Below are 12,741 nucleotides of genomic sequence, written 5' to 3' on the forward strand. Positions count from 1 at the left end.
CTGTTTATAATTGCTACCCTCCCCCATTGAAGAAATGGAGAAACAATTCTAGAAGAGAACCACCACAAGGCGAGTCCACGGAAGATCTCTCAGACCTCAGTCCAGTATTCCCTAGTAGGTAAAAGGTAAAGGACCCCTGGATGATTAAGTCCAGTCAAAGGCGACTATGGGGTTGCAGTGCTCATCTCGCTTTCAGGCCAAGGGAAATGGCGTTTGTCCACAGACAGCTTTCCGGGTCATGTGGCCAGCAACTGGCGCAACAGGACACCGTGATGAAAGCCAGAGCTCACAGAAACGGTGTTTACCTTCCTGCCACAGTGGTACCTATTTATCTACTTGCACTGGTGTGCTTTTGAACTGCTAGATTGGCAGGAGGGGGAACAAAGCAACGGGAGCTCACCCTGTTGCGGGGATTCGAACCACCAACCTTCCGATCAGCAAGCCCAAGAGGTGGTTTTGACCACAGTGCCACCCATGGCTGCTATTCCCTGGATACACACAATCCACCCACATAAAGCCCTTCCCTAGATGACTAGATGAATTTTTGGGATCATTTCCAACTCTATACAGTGGTACCTCGGGTTAAGAACTTAATTCATTCCAGAGGTCCGTTCTTAACCTGAAACTGTTCTTAACCTGAGGTACCACTTTAGCTAATGGGGCCTCCCGCTGCTGCCGCGCGATTTCTGTTCTCACCCTGAGGTAAAGTTCTTAACCCGAGGTACTTTTTCTGGGTTAGCACGAGTCTGTAACCTGAAATATCTGTAACCTGAAGCGTCTGTACCCTAGGTACCACTGTACAGGTCTATGATTCCCAATTCCTTGCTACTGTCAAGGAGCACAGCTCTGGAACCAACCAGAAGGGCATTTAAGCCTCAGTCCCTCTTCCAGTCCCCCCAAGGCAAGAACCCAAGCCACTGGCTAGAGGTTGGGACGTTTCCACCCGCATCTCTCTCCACCCAAGGCCTCGCTTCTTCCCCCACCTGCTCCTCGTAGATCTTCTCTCGCCGGTTGGCCACCTCGTTGCGGATGATGGTGCCAATGTACTCAATGACCATCGTGTGCTTCTCTAGATCCTTGGCAGCGTAGAGCCCGAGCCCTTGGATGCGAGAGCGGGCCAGATAGACGTTGTTCTTCCATTCCGTCTTGAGGCGGCGGTACTGGGAGGACTTGGAGTGCACAAACTGCTTGCTGTACGGCGTGTTGGTTTCGCCCGTGAACGTGCTCTGGTAGGCCTTGGACATGCTGGTGCTGTTCAGAGTGTGGGGCCTTCAAAAGCCATGGGGCAGAGAAGGAGAAAAGAGGTCAACGTCAAACCCAATGCAAAGGAAGCAAGCAGCTGTCCAAAGTCTCAAATCCGAGGCCTTTCACATCACCCCATCCGTTTTTAACTGGATGTCGGGAACCCTTTGCTGTTGCTCGAGGCTCAGGTGGACTCAGTGGCCCGGAGTGCCTTCCATCAGCTTCGGATGGTGGCCCAGATACGCCCCTATCTGGACAGGAATGGCCTAACTGCTGCTGTCTATGCTCTGGTAACCTCAAGGTTAGATTACTGCAATGCGTGATATGTAGGGCTGTCTCTGAAGACGGTTTGGAAACTTCAGCTGGTGCAGAATTCACCAGAGCAAGACGGTTTGAGTTTACGGGCCCAATTCAAAGTGCTGCTTTTGACCTATAAAGCCTTAAATGGCTCAGGACCGCAATACCTCAAAGACTGCCTCTTACCATATGAACCTACCTGAACCCTGAGATCACCTTCTGAGGCCCTTCTATGTGTGCCTCCTCCTCAAGAGGTCCAGAGAGTGGCAACACAAGGACGGGCCTTCTCTGCAGTGGCCCCCTGTCTGTGGAATGCTCTCCTCAGGAAAGTTCGCCTGGTGCCTGCATTATACACCTTTAGGTGCCAGGCAAAAATGTTCCTTTTTAACCAGGCCTTTGGTTGATCCGATTGACATCCTATGCCCTTTTAAAATGTGGTTTTATTGTGGGAGGGGTGTTGTTGGGTTGTTGCTTTTATTTTGATTCTGTATTTTGTGGTTTTATATTTTGATTTTATGCTGTGAACCGCCCTAAGACCTCTGGGTATAGGTTGGTATATAAATTCAATAAATAATAAATTTATTTAGCTTTGTGCTGCTGTCTCAAGAGAGGCCTGTGTTGTCCACCCAGCAAGCGATGTCTGGGGTCCGTTATACTCACCGTTTGTAGTGCGTGAGGATTTTGGGCTCCGACCGGGCGCAGCCAGTGGGGTTGATCATGAGTGGAAGCTCCATGAGTGGGTGGCGCCCATAGCGGAACATGTAGTTCTGGCAGCTCTCAACACCAGGCAGCTGGGAAGAAAAGGGACCCATTTCTCATATCCTCATGTTATAGGCACATCTTCACCACCCGGAACACGGTGCTGACACAGCCCAGTCCACCCCGCCCCGAAAGAAAAACCAAACCCAAACACATTTAAGGGGAAATGAAATTATTAAAAAATTCCCTCCAGTAGCGCCTTAGAGACCATCTAAGTTTGTTCTGGGTATAAGCTTTCGTGTGCATGCACACTTCTTCAGATACACTGAAACAGAAGTCACCAGACCCTTCTTATATATAGTGAGAGGGTGGGGAGGGGTATTACTCAGAAGGGTGGTGGGAATAGTTGGCCTCTAAGGTGCTACTGGAAGGATTTTTTTTTTTTTTTGTTTCGACTATGGCAAACCAACACGGCTACTTACCTGTAACTAGAACATTTAAGGGGTTCCTAGTGCAAATCCATTCAAATGCATTAAAAAATTCAACCAGTTATATATATATATATATATATACAGTGGTGCCTCGCAAGACGAAATTAATTCGTTCCGCGATTCTCTTCGTCTAGCGGTTTTTTCGTCTTGCGAAGCAACCCTATTAGCGGCTTAGCGGCTTAGTGCTATTAGCGGTTTAGCGGCTTAGAAAAAGGGGGTGGGGAGCGAAAAAAAATCTCAAGACTTGCAAGACATTTTCGTCTTGCGAAGCAAGCCCATAGGGAAATTCGTCCTGCGAAGCGCACTGAAAAACGGAAAACCCTTTCGTCTAGCGGGTTTTCCATCTTGCGAGGCATTCGTCTTGCGGGGCACCACTGTATATATAAAAAGGAGACTACAGCAGCGTTTTCCAAATTTGGGTCTCTGGCTGTTTTCGGACTACAATTCCCATCATCCCTGGCAGTTGGTCTTGCTAGGTAGGGATGATGGGAGTTGTAGTCCAAAAGCAGCTTGAGACCCAAGTTTGGGAAACGCTGCTGTACAGCAAGGTCGGCACAACTAATACTAGAGCTCATCGCAGCTTTAGGTTCGAGAGGTGCAGACCAGCAGTTCTGTGGGCAGATGTGTAACTTGGATTTAACCTCCCCCACCACCACCACCAAAACACCCGGGATCCGGTTCCTCGTGTTTGATACATACAGACTCTGCGATTCGCAGCACAGCGTGCACCGTCAAGCCAAAGAGCTCTTCTCCCTTGAGATATTCGGGGAAGAGCCGCAGCATGTCCGCTTCCTTGCGCATCAAGGCCACCGGTTCGATGATTCGGTTCCATACCGCTGTAACCAAAGAAGAGCAAAGAAGGATAATTTTAAAAGCCTGCCCGGGAAGATGGGCAACCTATCTGGTGTGCGGGCAACCCGGGCTGCAAACTTATCAAAACGTCTTGCCTTACTGCAGTCATCTAACCCTGCGACTTCCAAGTGACTTCAAGAAACTATGCAAAATGCAGAATACATGGCAACATCTGGTAACTGTTCCTTGTTTGCCGGCAGCCTAAGATATAGTGCAGGATAGTGCGCACCCCAGAAATGATCTCTTTCAGCTTCTGCCTTCTGGAAGAAGGTACAGGGTTATAAAGACTAGGACTAGCCACCTGCGAAACAGTTTTCATCCAAATGCGATTTTGGTTTTAAACACAGTGTAAGGTAGTCTCTGTGCAAGTATATTGTATTTAATTATGGGGTATCAGAGTTTTTAGGGGGTTAACCAGGCTGGGATAGCAGGCTTGTTGGTTTTTGAATGTCTGATGTAGATTTTTTCAATTTCGTTGTTCTGTATGGGACAATGACAAAGATTATCATAAGTTCCTGGGCACTTGGCTAACAGTGGGCCTGCTGCAAGGTTTCTCTGTATTTTCCTCCACCGGCTCTACACCACTTTACGCTGCCCTGGTCCGTCCTCTTAATGCTGAAAATGTAAGACCTTCTGTTGTAACGTTAAGATAGGTCAGACAAAAAGCCAATCTGGTCCAACATCCCGCTCTCACAGCAGCCAATCCAATGGCTGTTGAGAAAGCCTACAAGCAGGAACAGAGTACAACAGCTCCACCTTCCATTCCTAGAAACTCATATGCCCATGGGAAGCTTCCTTATACTGAGCTCCATCTAGCTCAGCACTGTCTACCCTGAATTGCAGTGGCTCTCCATGGTTTCAGGCAGGATCCGTTCCCCAGTTCTTCCTGGAGGTCCCAGTGAAGGAAGCCTGGACCTTTAAGCTTGTGCATGGCTCCAGTGAACATGAAAAATGAATCATCTTTTAATATGCCATTTTTAAAAAGTGGGCATGCTCGTTTATGTAGCGTATTCCACTAATAATAATAATAATAATAATAATAATAATAATAATAATAATAGGACTGGCTGGGCATTGATGAGTGGGCATCGGAAGAAGGGTGGTTGGAGACTGATGGAAGAAGGAATCATTGATCTGGGGGAGAACCTCTCTGGCTCCACTGGCTCCCAGGACCAGAAGAGGACTGAAGAGGGAGGAGCAGAAACAGGTTACACACAGGCATAGTCTCTGCCTGCTTGTGCACAGCTCAGGTGGGGAAGATATATAAGGTGAGGTCCAGGGTGGAGCCTCTCTGTTGCGGCAACTGCCTCACTGGGTGCACACTTAGGACACCTGAGAGACGCAGGGCTGATGGAGATGCCTTTTCCTAACTTGATCTTTAGACAATAAAGATCTAATGCCTGACAGCGCGGTGACAGTAAGTTACAGTGCTGCAGGTCAGTAGCGTTTGGGGTGAGGAAGGGCAATTCCCACCTCGCTACATTTCAGGCTGTGTGAGTCTACATCTGCGTAACACCACCCTCCCTGGCCAACGTGAAGGTTCTACCTGTAAAATATTGGTATTATAAACGTCTGTTGTGCTTTAGGTTTGACTGCCTGGGTGAAAAATATTTAAGACAGTCTGTGTGTCACGTGCTATGGAATTATGAGATACAGGATGCAGAAGAAGAAGAGGAGTTTGGATTTGATATCCCGCTTTATCACTACCCGAAGGAGTCTCCAAGCGGCTAACATTCTCCTTTCCCTTCCTCCCCCACAACAAACACTCTGTGAGGTGAGTGGGGCTGAGAGACTTCAGAGAAGTGTGACTAGCCCAAGGTCACCCAGCAGCTGCATTTGGAGGAGCGGAGACGCAAACCCGGTTCCCCAGATTACGAGACTACCGCTCTTAACCACTACACCACACTGGCTCTCTCAGATTGGGGGGAGAAAAAGCTTATTTCTAAACATACTTTTTCACCTTGAATTTAACAAGAGAGAGGGCATTTTGACCTCGCTGGATCCTGCGTGTCCTCAAAAATTAAAATTTGGAGGTGGCAGTTTTTGCAGATGGGGTATGCTGCTCTGCTTCCTCTTGCCCACTATCCTACCTGTAGTTATTTACACAATGAACTGCTCTCTCTAAAACCTGAAGCTTGACAAAGCAGGGAAGATGCATTGCGAGGAGGCTGACGGACGCAAAGCCAACACCGTTTGCGCAACGCACTTCTGGGCAGAGGAACGGCATCCCCGGCGCACCAGAAGCTCGCTTCAGCCCGGCATCCAGAATTCTATCTATCTTTCCGGAGAAACGGACCTGGCGGTTGCTCTCGAGAGCGAGAGGACTGAGCGGACCCCTACCCTGCGGCGAGGAGTCCGTGAAGACCAAGTCCTCCAAGCCCTGCTCCATGACTTGCACCACAAACTCCGGCCGGCCGTTGTTCTCGCAGATGGTGCAGCGGTAGCAGCAGCGCCGGTTGTTGGTGCGCAGGCTCCAGTAGATGCGGGTGGCCTCGTAGCCCACCGGGTAGAGCGCCGTGACGCTGTGGAAGTCGGCCATCTGGTGGGGCAGCAGCTGGCCGATGGCGTGGAAGACCAGGCCCCCCACCCGGAACATGTGGAGGCGCTCGCCTCGCTGGATGATGCTGGCGATCTGCTTGACCTCGTCGCGCTCGATGTAGACGCGCCGGAAGACGGTGAAGGTGCTCAGCTCCTGGTCGCAGGGGCCCTTGAGCTTGTGCATGGGGCAGAGCATGGTCTTGTCCTTGAAGAACATGCACTTGGCCCGGATGGCGCAGGCGAAGTGGTAGACGTTGGGGCAGCGGATGCGGTTGCAGCTGTTGGTGGCGCCCGTCTTCTGGCAGAGGGTGCACTTGGTGAGCAGGCCCCGGTGCAGCGCCACCTCCACGTTGATGAGCGCCCCTCCCTGGGTCTCGTAGACCTCCGTGGACCACAGGGCGCAGTTGAGGTGCACCCAGAGGTCCAGGTCCAGGTTGAGCAGGCGCGCCGGCCCGTCGGTGGCGCCGTCGCCCTCCTCGTGGCAGAAGCAGCACTTCCGCAAGTCCCGCGGCACTTTGTCGGGGCGCAGGGTGGAGGCCAGGCGCTCGACGAAGTCCGCGATCTCCCGGTCCCCGTCCCGCTTGGCGCCGCCCTTCTGGATGGTGATGAGGAAGCGCAGCCGTTTCCAGCGCACCCCCTTCCACTTCTTCAGGCGCGGCTTGTTCTCCTCGCCGTCTTCCAGGGGCCGCGAGCGGGGCTTGGCTTTGGGCGGGGACTGGGGGGCTTCCTCCTTGGGGGAGGAGGGCGGGGGCGGCGGAGGGGACGGAGCGGGCAAGGGCGGTGCTTCGGGCTCGGGGACCGGCTCGGGGACCCTGGGGGGGCTGGGCGGGGAGGGCGCGAAGGGGGAGAGGGGCGGCGAGGGTTCCTCGGGAAGGGTCAGCAGCTGCCGCACATCCAGGTTGGCAACGTTGTTGATGTAGCAGTGCTGGGCGGCCTTTTCCGGGGTGGGACTCTCCTGGAAGAGAGAAAGGAAAAAGCATTTTGAGAGGCGGCGGTCTCAGGCTGCAAACCAGTAGGCCTGTGTCGTGCCCAATGCAAGGTGGTTCTTTTAAAATGAGATTCGGAAGTACAGCCGTGCCTTGGAAGTCGAACTGACTTCCAAAGTGTTCGAAAACCAAAGAGCGGCTTCCGATTGGCTGCAGGAAGCTCCCGCAGCCAATTGGAAGCCCCATCGGACGTTCGGCTTCCAAAAGAACGTTCGAAAACCAGAGCACTCACTTCTGGGTTTCGATCATTCGGGAGCCAAAGCATTCGAGAACTAGGCTGTTCGAAAACCAAGGTACGACTGTAATACAAAACACAAGGGAGTGAGAAGATTAAAGATTTTATTCAAAGCAGCAAGCAATATATACACACCAAGCAAGCACTTTGATCTGCCACTTGGAAGCCCTCAAGAAGTGGTGAAGTGACTCCCCCAGGTAGCCTCAGTTTGCACGGCTGATCATTCTGTGCATAAGCTTCTCTCTAAAACTCTGCCCACAACCATCCAATTTATAGATAGCTAGCCTGAGTGGCTTGCTATCTATAACAGAATAGAATTAAGTACGTAACCAGAGGTACCACTGTATTCTGATGTACAGTGGTACCTCGGGTTAAGAACTTAATTCGTTCTGGAGGTCCATTCTTAACCTGAAACTGTTCTTAACCTGGGGCCTCCCACTGCCGCTGCTGCACGTTTTCCGTTCTCATCCTGAAGCAAAGTTCTTAACCCAAGATACTATTTCTGGGTTAGAAGAGTCTGTAACCTGAAGCGTATGTAACCCAAGGTACCACTGTAGTCCTCTTCTCCCGCCCCACCCCCACCCCCACTTTCTTTCTCTTCCACTTTCCAAGACACCTATGGGGTACTGGGGCAGGTAGGAATCTAGGGCCCAGTTACTACACCTTCCCAAAGCTAAAGGAAGATTAAAAAGAGAGAGAGAGAGAGGTGGCATTGGAAAAAATGCAGAATGAGACAGAATTTAAAAGGAGGGAGGGGAAGATGAAGAGAAACGACACCAGAAGGGGCGTTGTGCCAAGACCTCCAGCTAATCCCCCTGATTTCTGTTCTGGTAATGTATTTTGTGTTTTCATATTGTGGTTTTATGCTATGAACCCCCCTGAGACCTGCAGGTATAGGGCAGTATACAAATTTAATTCATCATCATCATCACCCAGTGGTCAAACCTGCCAAGTGCATAGGGAGAAAAGCATTCTGGGAAAGCTCCCACCCCCGGCCCTTTCCCACCTGTTTGAGCAGCGTCAAGATGTCCAGCTCGTTCTTGAGGCTGTAGCCAGGCAGCATTGCATCAAACTGCTTCAGCCATTCTGGTCCTCCTTCGGGGCCCTTGGGAGCCGCTGGCTTCTCTTTGCCTAAGGGGAAAGGGGGGGGGAACCTTTTAAACAGGTACTTACAGCCAGGGGCACAGAAACCTCGAGTGCGCATATGCGTCCACGATCTCCTGAAGTTCGGCTACTTACCCTGCGCGTCAGCATCGACTTTTCTGGGCTCGCTGGCAGCAGCCCGCATGGGGCTGTCCGGAAACAGCACTTCGTAAGAACTGGGGATCTTCATGCTCAACAGCTCTGCCACTGCCACCATGACACCGTTCAGGTTCTGGGGGAACATGGGAAGAGTCAGGAAGGAATGGCGGGCAACCTTTGCGGGGTAAGCTCACCTACTCACAAGTCGCATTTTGCACAACCACCACTGCACACCATTGCTTCAGCATCCCAGACAGTAGACTGAGAAAGATTCAGTCAAGCCTTCCCTTAAGCATCAATCCCCAGCATCTCTGGTTAGGACTGTGAGCATCTGCAGTCTGGGAGCCACTGCCAGCCCTCTAGCTGTTTTTGGACTACAACTCCCATCATCCCCAGGTACCAGTAGTCAGGGATGATGGGAGTTGTAGTCCAAAAACAGCTGGAGGGCCAAGTTTTGGAAACACTAGTGTAGACAATGCTGAGCTAGGCAGACCAATGTTCTGTCACAATGCAGTTTATCACATTCCTATGTTTTGCTTCTGGCTGTAAGTCTCATGCTGCTAGTGTATCGCTCGATCTCTCCTCAGCGACTCACAGCTGAAAGCCTGAATTGTGTATCAGCGTATTGCGTGAGGGGGAAGGGGATGCAAGAAGGAAAGTTGCAGATCTTTTACATGCGGTCTGGTGGGGACTGCTGGCGCGCACACATGTGCTGCAGTCGCCAGGTAAAGTGTGCAAATTCAACGCCAGTGTTGAAAACTGGGGAGAAATTTACTGCTTGGCTCTGACTGCTGGGAAACCAAGCAACACAGTTTATCCCAGCTCTGCCTTTGCGTCCAAACAACTTACTGTATTTTTCGCTCTATAAGACGCACCTAGTTTTTAGAGGAGGAAAGCAAGGGAAAAAATCTCTCCCTCTCTGCGTAACGCCTCTCCAGCGAAGTGGGAGGAGAAATGGAAGGGGCTCCGTTCCTCCTCCCGCTTCGCTGAAGGGCCGCTGCGCAGCTCTCCCTCTCTGCGCAGCGCCATCCGCTCCATAAGACGCACACACATTTCCCCTTACTTTTTAGGAGGAAAAATTGCGTCTTATGGCCCTCCAGAAATTTATTTTTATTTAGCAAGGTTTGATGCTTAATTAAAAAAACCTCCAAGCCATTCACATTAAATATTCGTTTTTAAAGCAGCAGCACAAGACATTCAGCATATAAAAAATCCTCAACGTATCAATAAAAACCAGCAGTACACCTAATAAAATTAAACGTCTAGTTAGGTTTGCCTGAGCATGAAAATTTCAAGACTCCACCTCCCATCCAGACATTAGCCCTGCCCTACGCGAAACAGACGTGGTAAAAGGTACCACCACATCAGAATATTTATCGCCCCGGAAACAAATTGTGAACCCCGGCCCTTGGGTCGGGGGCTCTTTTGTGCTGGCTCCCTACCTTGGCGGCAGCTGCAGAGACAGTGAGCATGACAGAGACCTCGCTGCCCTTGGCTTTTTCCCAGGACGTGCCTGGAGTCCCCTTTCCGGCTTGCTCCAAGGTCCCGTAAGGCTTGGCATCTGGGAAAGCTGAGAAGCGGGAGGCAAGGGGGAGACAATGGCAAGAGTCAAACACACACACAGATATGTATAATTAGCACTTTGTATCACCTTAGAAAACGACACGGGTGGTGCCGTGGGTTAAACCACAGAGCCTAGGGCTTGCCGATCAGAAGGTCAGCGGTTCGAATCCCCGTGACAGGGTGAGCTCCCATTGCTCGGTCCCTGCTCCTGCCAACCTAGCAGTTCGAAAGCATGTCAAAGTGCAAGTAGATAAATAGGTACTGCTCCGTTGGGAAGGTAAACGGCGTTTCCGTGTGCTGCTCTGGTTCGCCAAAAGCGGCTTAGTCATGCTGGCCACATGACCCGGAAGCTGTACGCCGGCTCCCTCGGCCAATAAAGCGAGATGAGTGCCACAACCCCAGAGTCAGCCACGACTGGACCTAATGGTCAGGGGTCCCTTTGCCTTTATCACCTTAGAAAGCACAGGGCTACCCAGCACTCAAATCAGACTCTGTTTGCCTCTTAGAATCAAGATGTCTGTTGCCAACAGTACCCAAGAAGAGCTACTTCTGCCGTTGGAGAGCCTGGAATCATAGAAGGGACCTCAGAGGTCAAGTAGTCCAACCCCTAAAAAGTAGGGGTTGGGAATCTCGGGCCCGAGTGCAGAACACATTTTTCCGGGACTCGTCTCCATCCTCTTTTGCCTGTCTGCAAGGTGCCCTTGTAGTGGGACGGTGTTCCTTATTTCCCTGCCTGGACTCGGGTCTCTTGTACAAAGTTACACCAGTTGCTTTGCCCAACTTCTGCTTCCGGCCCCCAGAAGGCTGCCCAAAAAGGACTGTGACTCTCAGGTTCCTTCTCCCTGACCTAAAGTTATGGGCACCTTCTCCCTAGGACAACAGCAGCAGTTTATTTTTATTTTTTAAAAAACGTTTATTCAAAAGTTACAATACAGCTTTGTCCACTACCGTAATATCACAGAATGATCACTCCAACCCTCAATCCCATATCACTGTCATGTTGGCTCGCTGAATATCCTCAAGAGGAGCCCAACTACCGATCGGGTTTACTAGACATTTTCAGTCAATATCTCCTCTCCACAGACACCTCTGTGATGCTGTTGGCATTGAAATATCCTGTCCTTCTTCAATAAAAGTGAAGAAAAGGAGGCCAAATCGTGTCAAAGGTATCTTTTTTGGAGATGCCTTTCATTAGTCGCCACTGGTATGTGATAAAGCAAAGCTCCAAATTATTATTAACCCAAGCTTCTATTGGCATATTAGAGATTTCCTTCCATCGCTGGGCAATAACTAGCCGGTCTGCTGTGAATAGGAAGGAAATTAATTCTTTAGATGTAAGGGTAGAATTTGGGGTCAAATCTAGTGATGATAAGGCAAGTGCTGAATTTGGGGGGATAGTTTAGTGGTTTTGCAGTGTGGTCCATGCCTTTTGTGATAAAGTTCTTCATCTGATCTCCAATGACAGCAGCAGTTTAGATGCTGCTGCAGCCCATCCCTTGAGCATCTTCTCTGTCCCCCACAAACCTGGGATGCTGGCCTTTGGGATGATGGGGATGACTGGAGAGAGGGGTCTCTCTTCCACCTCCGGCTTGGCTCCCAACAGCAAGGGAAAGCGTGGCACCTCTTCGCTCAGGACACTCTCGGGGGATGAGGCTGGGACGATGCTGTCGGGGGAGTCGCTCTCCTCGTCGCTCTCCATCCTGGAAGGAAATCGGGCGGGACCTCAGAAGGGTGCTGTAGCCGCTGCCATGGCTCCTGACAGAGGTGAGACCCTGGTAACCCAGCCTGAACCACACCCTAGGTCAGGGGTGGGGTGGGGGACCTGTGGCCCTCCAAATGCCGCCGGACTATAACTCCCATTATCCCTGACCACTGGTCATGCATCTCCAGGGCCACAGGTTCCCCAGCCATCCTCACGATTCCAGGAAGATGAGATGCAAGGGTATAGATCAGGGTCTCCTAAACTTGGGTCTTCAGCTGTTTGGGGACTACAATTCCCATCATCCCTGACCACTGGGTCCTAGGGATGAGGTGAGATTATAGATTAAGAACACAGTGGTACCTCGAGTTACAAACGCCCCAACTCCCCTAACCTGGAAGAGGTACCTCGAGTTGAGAACTTTGCCCCGGGATGAGAACGGAAATCGTGTGCCGGCGGCGGAGTGGCAACAAGAGGCCCCATTAGCGAAAGCACACCTCTAGTTAAGAACCGTTTCAGGTTAAAAACGGACTTCCGGAACAAATTAAGTTCATAACTAGAGGTACCACTGTAATGATGATCATCCTCCTCCCCCTCCTGCTTCTCCCAGAGCAAACAAGGACCACTGACCAACTTTACTTCTTTGGACTACTGTTTCTAAGCCTACCATTTTTGTCTGATTCTTGTTTATTTCAACCCTTTGTATACTGCTTAACCACAGCTGTCTCTTAAGTGGTGTACAAAAGACTCCAATGCAAGAAAAACTAAAAGTGAGTTAAAACTATTAAATCGGACAGTTATTAAAAAGCCTACTGAAATTTTGAAAAAGTCTTCAGTAAGTACTCAAAGTTGAACATGGTGGTCAACAATTCCCAACATCCTGAACTAAGTTAGGTT

General features: G+C 50.6%; 1 protein-coding gene across 13 annotated transcripts in view; it reads right to left on the reverse strand.

Moving 5' to 3' along the window:
* Positions 1-12,741, reverse strand: part of KMT2D (lysine methyltransferase 2D) — a 105,161-nt gene that overhangs the window by 8,972 nt on the left and 83,448 nt on the right. For all 13 annotated transcript variants that reach the window (XM_083427145.1, XM_083427150.1, XM_083427140.1 and 10 more), the window contains 8 exons: positions 11,670-11,845; positions 10,025-10,152; positions 8,580-8,715; positions 8,347-8,471; positions 5,922-7,074; positions 3,429-3,565; positions 2,200-2,330; positions 984-1,269 (listed from right to left, as the gene is read on the reverse strand). In XM_083427145.1, the coding sequence (XP_083283271.1) occupies positions 984-1,269; positions 2,200-2,330; positions 3,429-3,565; positions 5,922-7,074; positions 8,347-8,471; positions 8,580-8,715; positions 10,025-10,152; positions 11,670-11,845 (2,272 nt within the window). The remainder of the gene's footprint in view (positions 1-983; positions 1,270-2,199; positions 2,331-3,428; positions 3,566-5,921; positions 7,075-8,346; positions 8,472-8,579; positions 8,716-10,024; positions 10,153-11,669; positions 11,846-12,741) is intronic.

Source organism: Podarcis tiliguerta (assembly GCF_965153285.1).
Source record: "Podarcis tiliguerta genome assembly, chromosome: 2".
Lineage (NCBI taxonomy): Eukaryota > Metazoa > Chordata > Lepidosauria > Squamata > Lacertidae > Podarcis > Podarcis tiliguerta.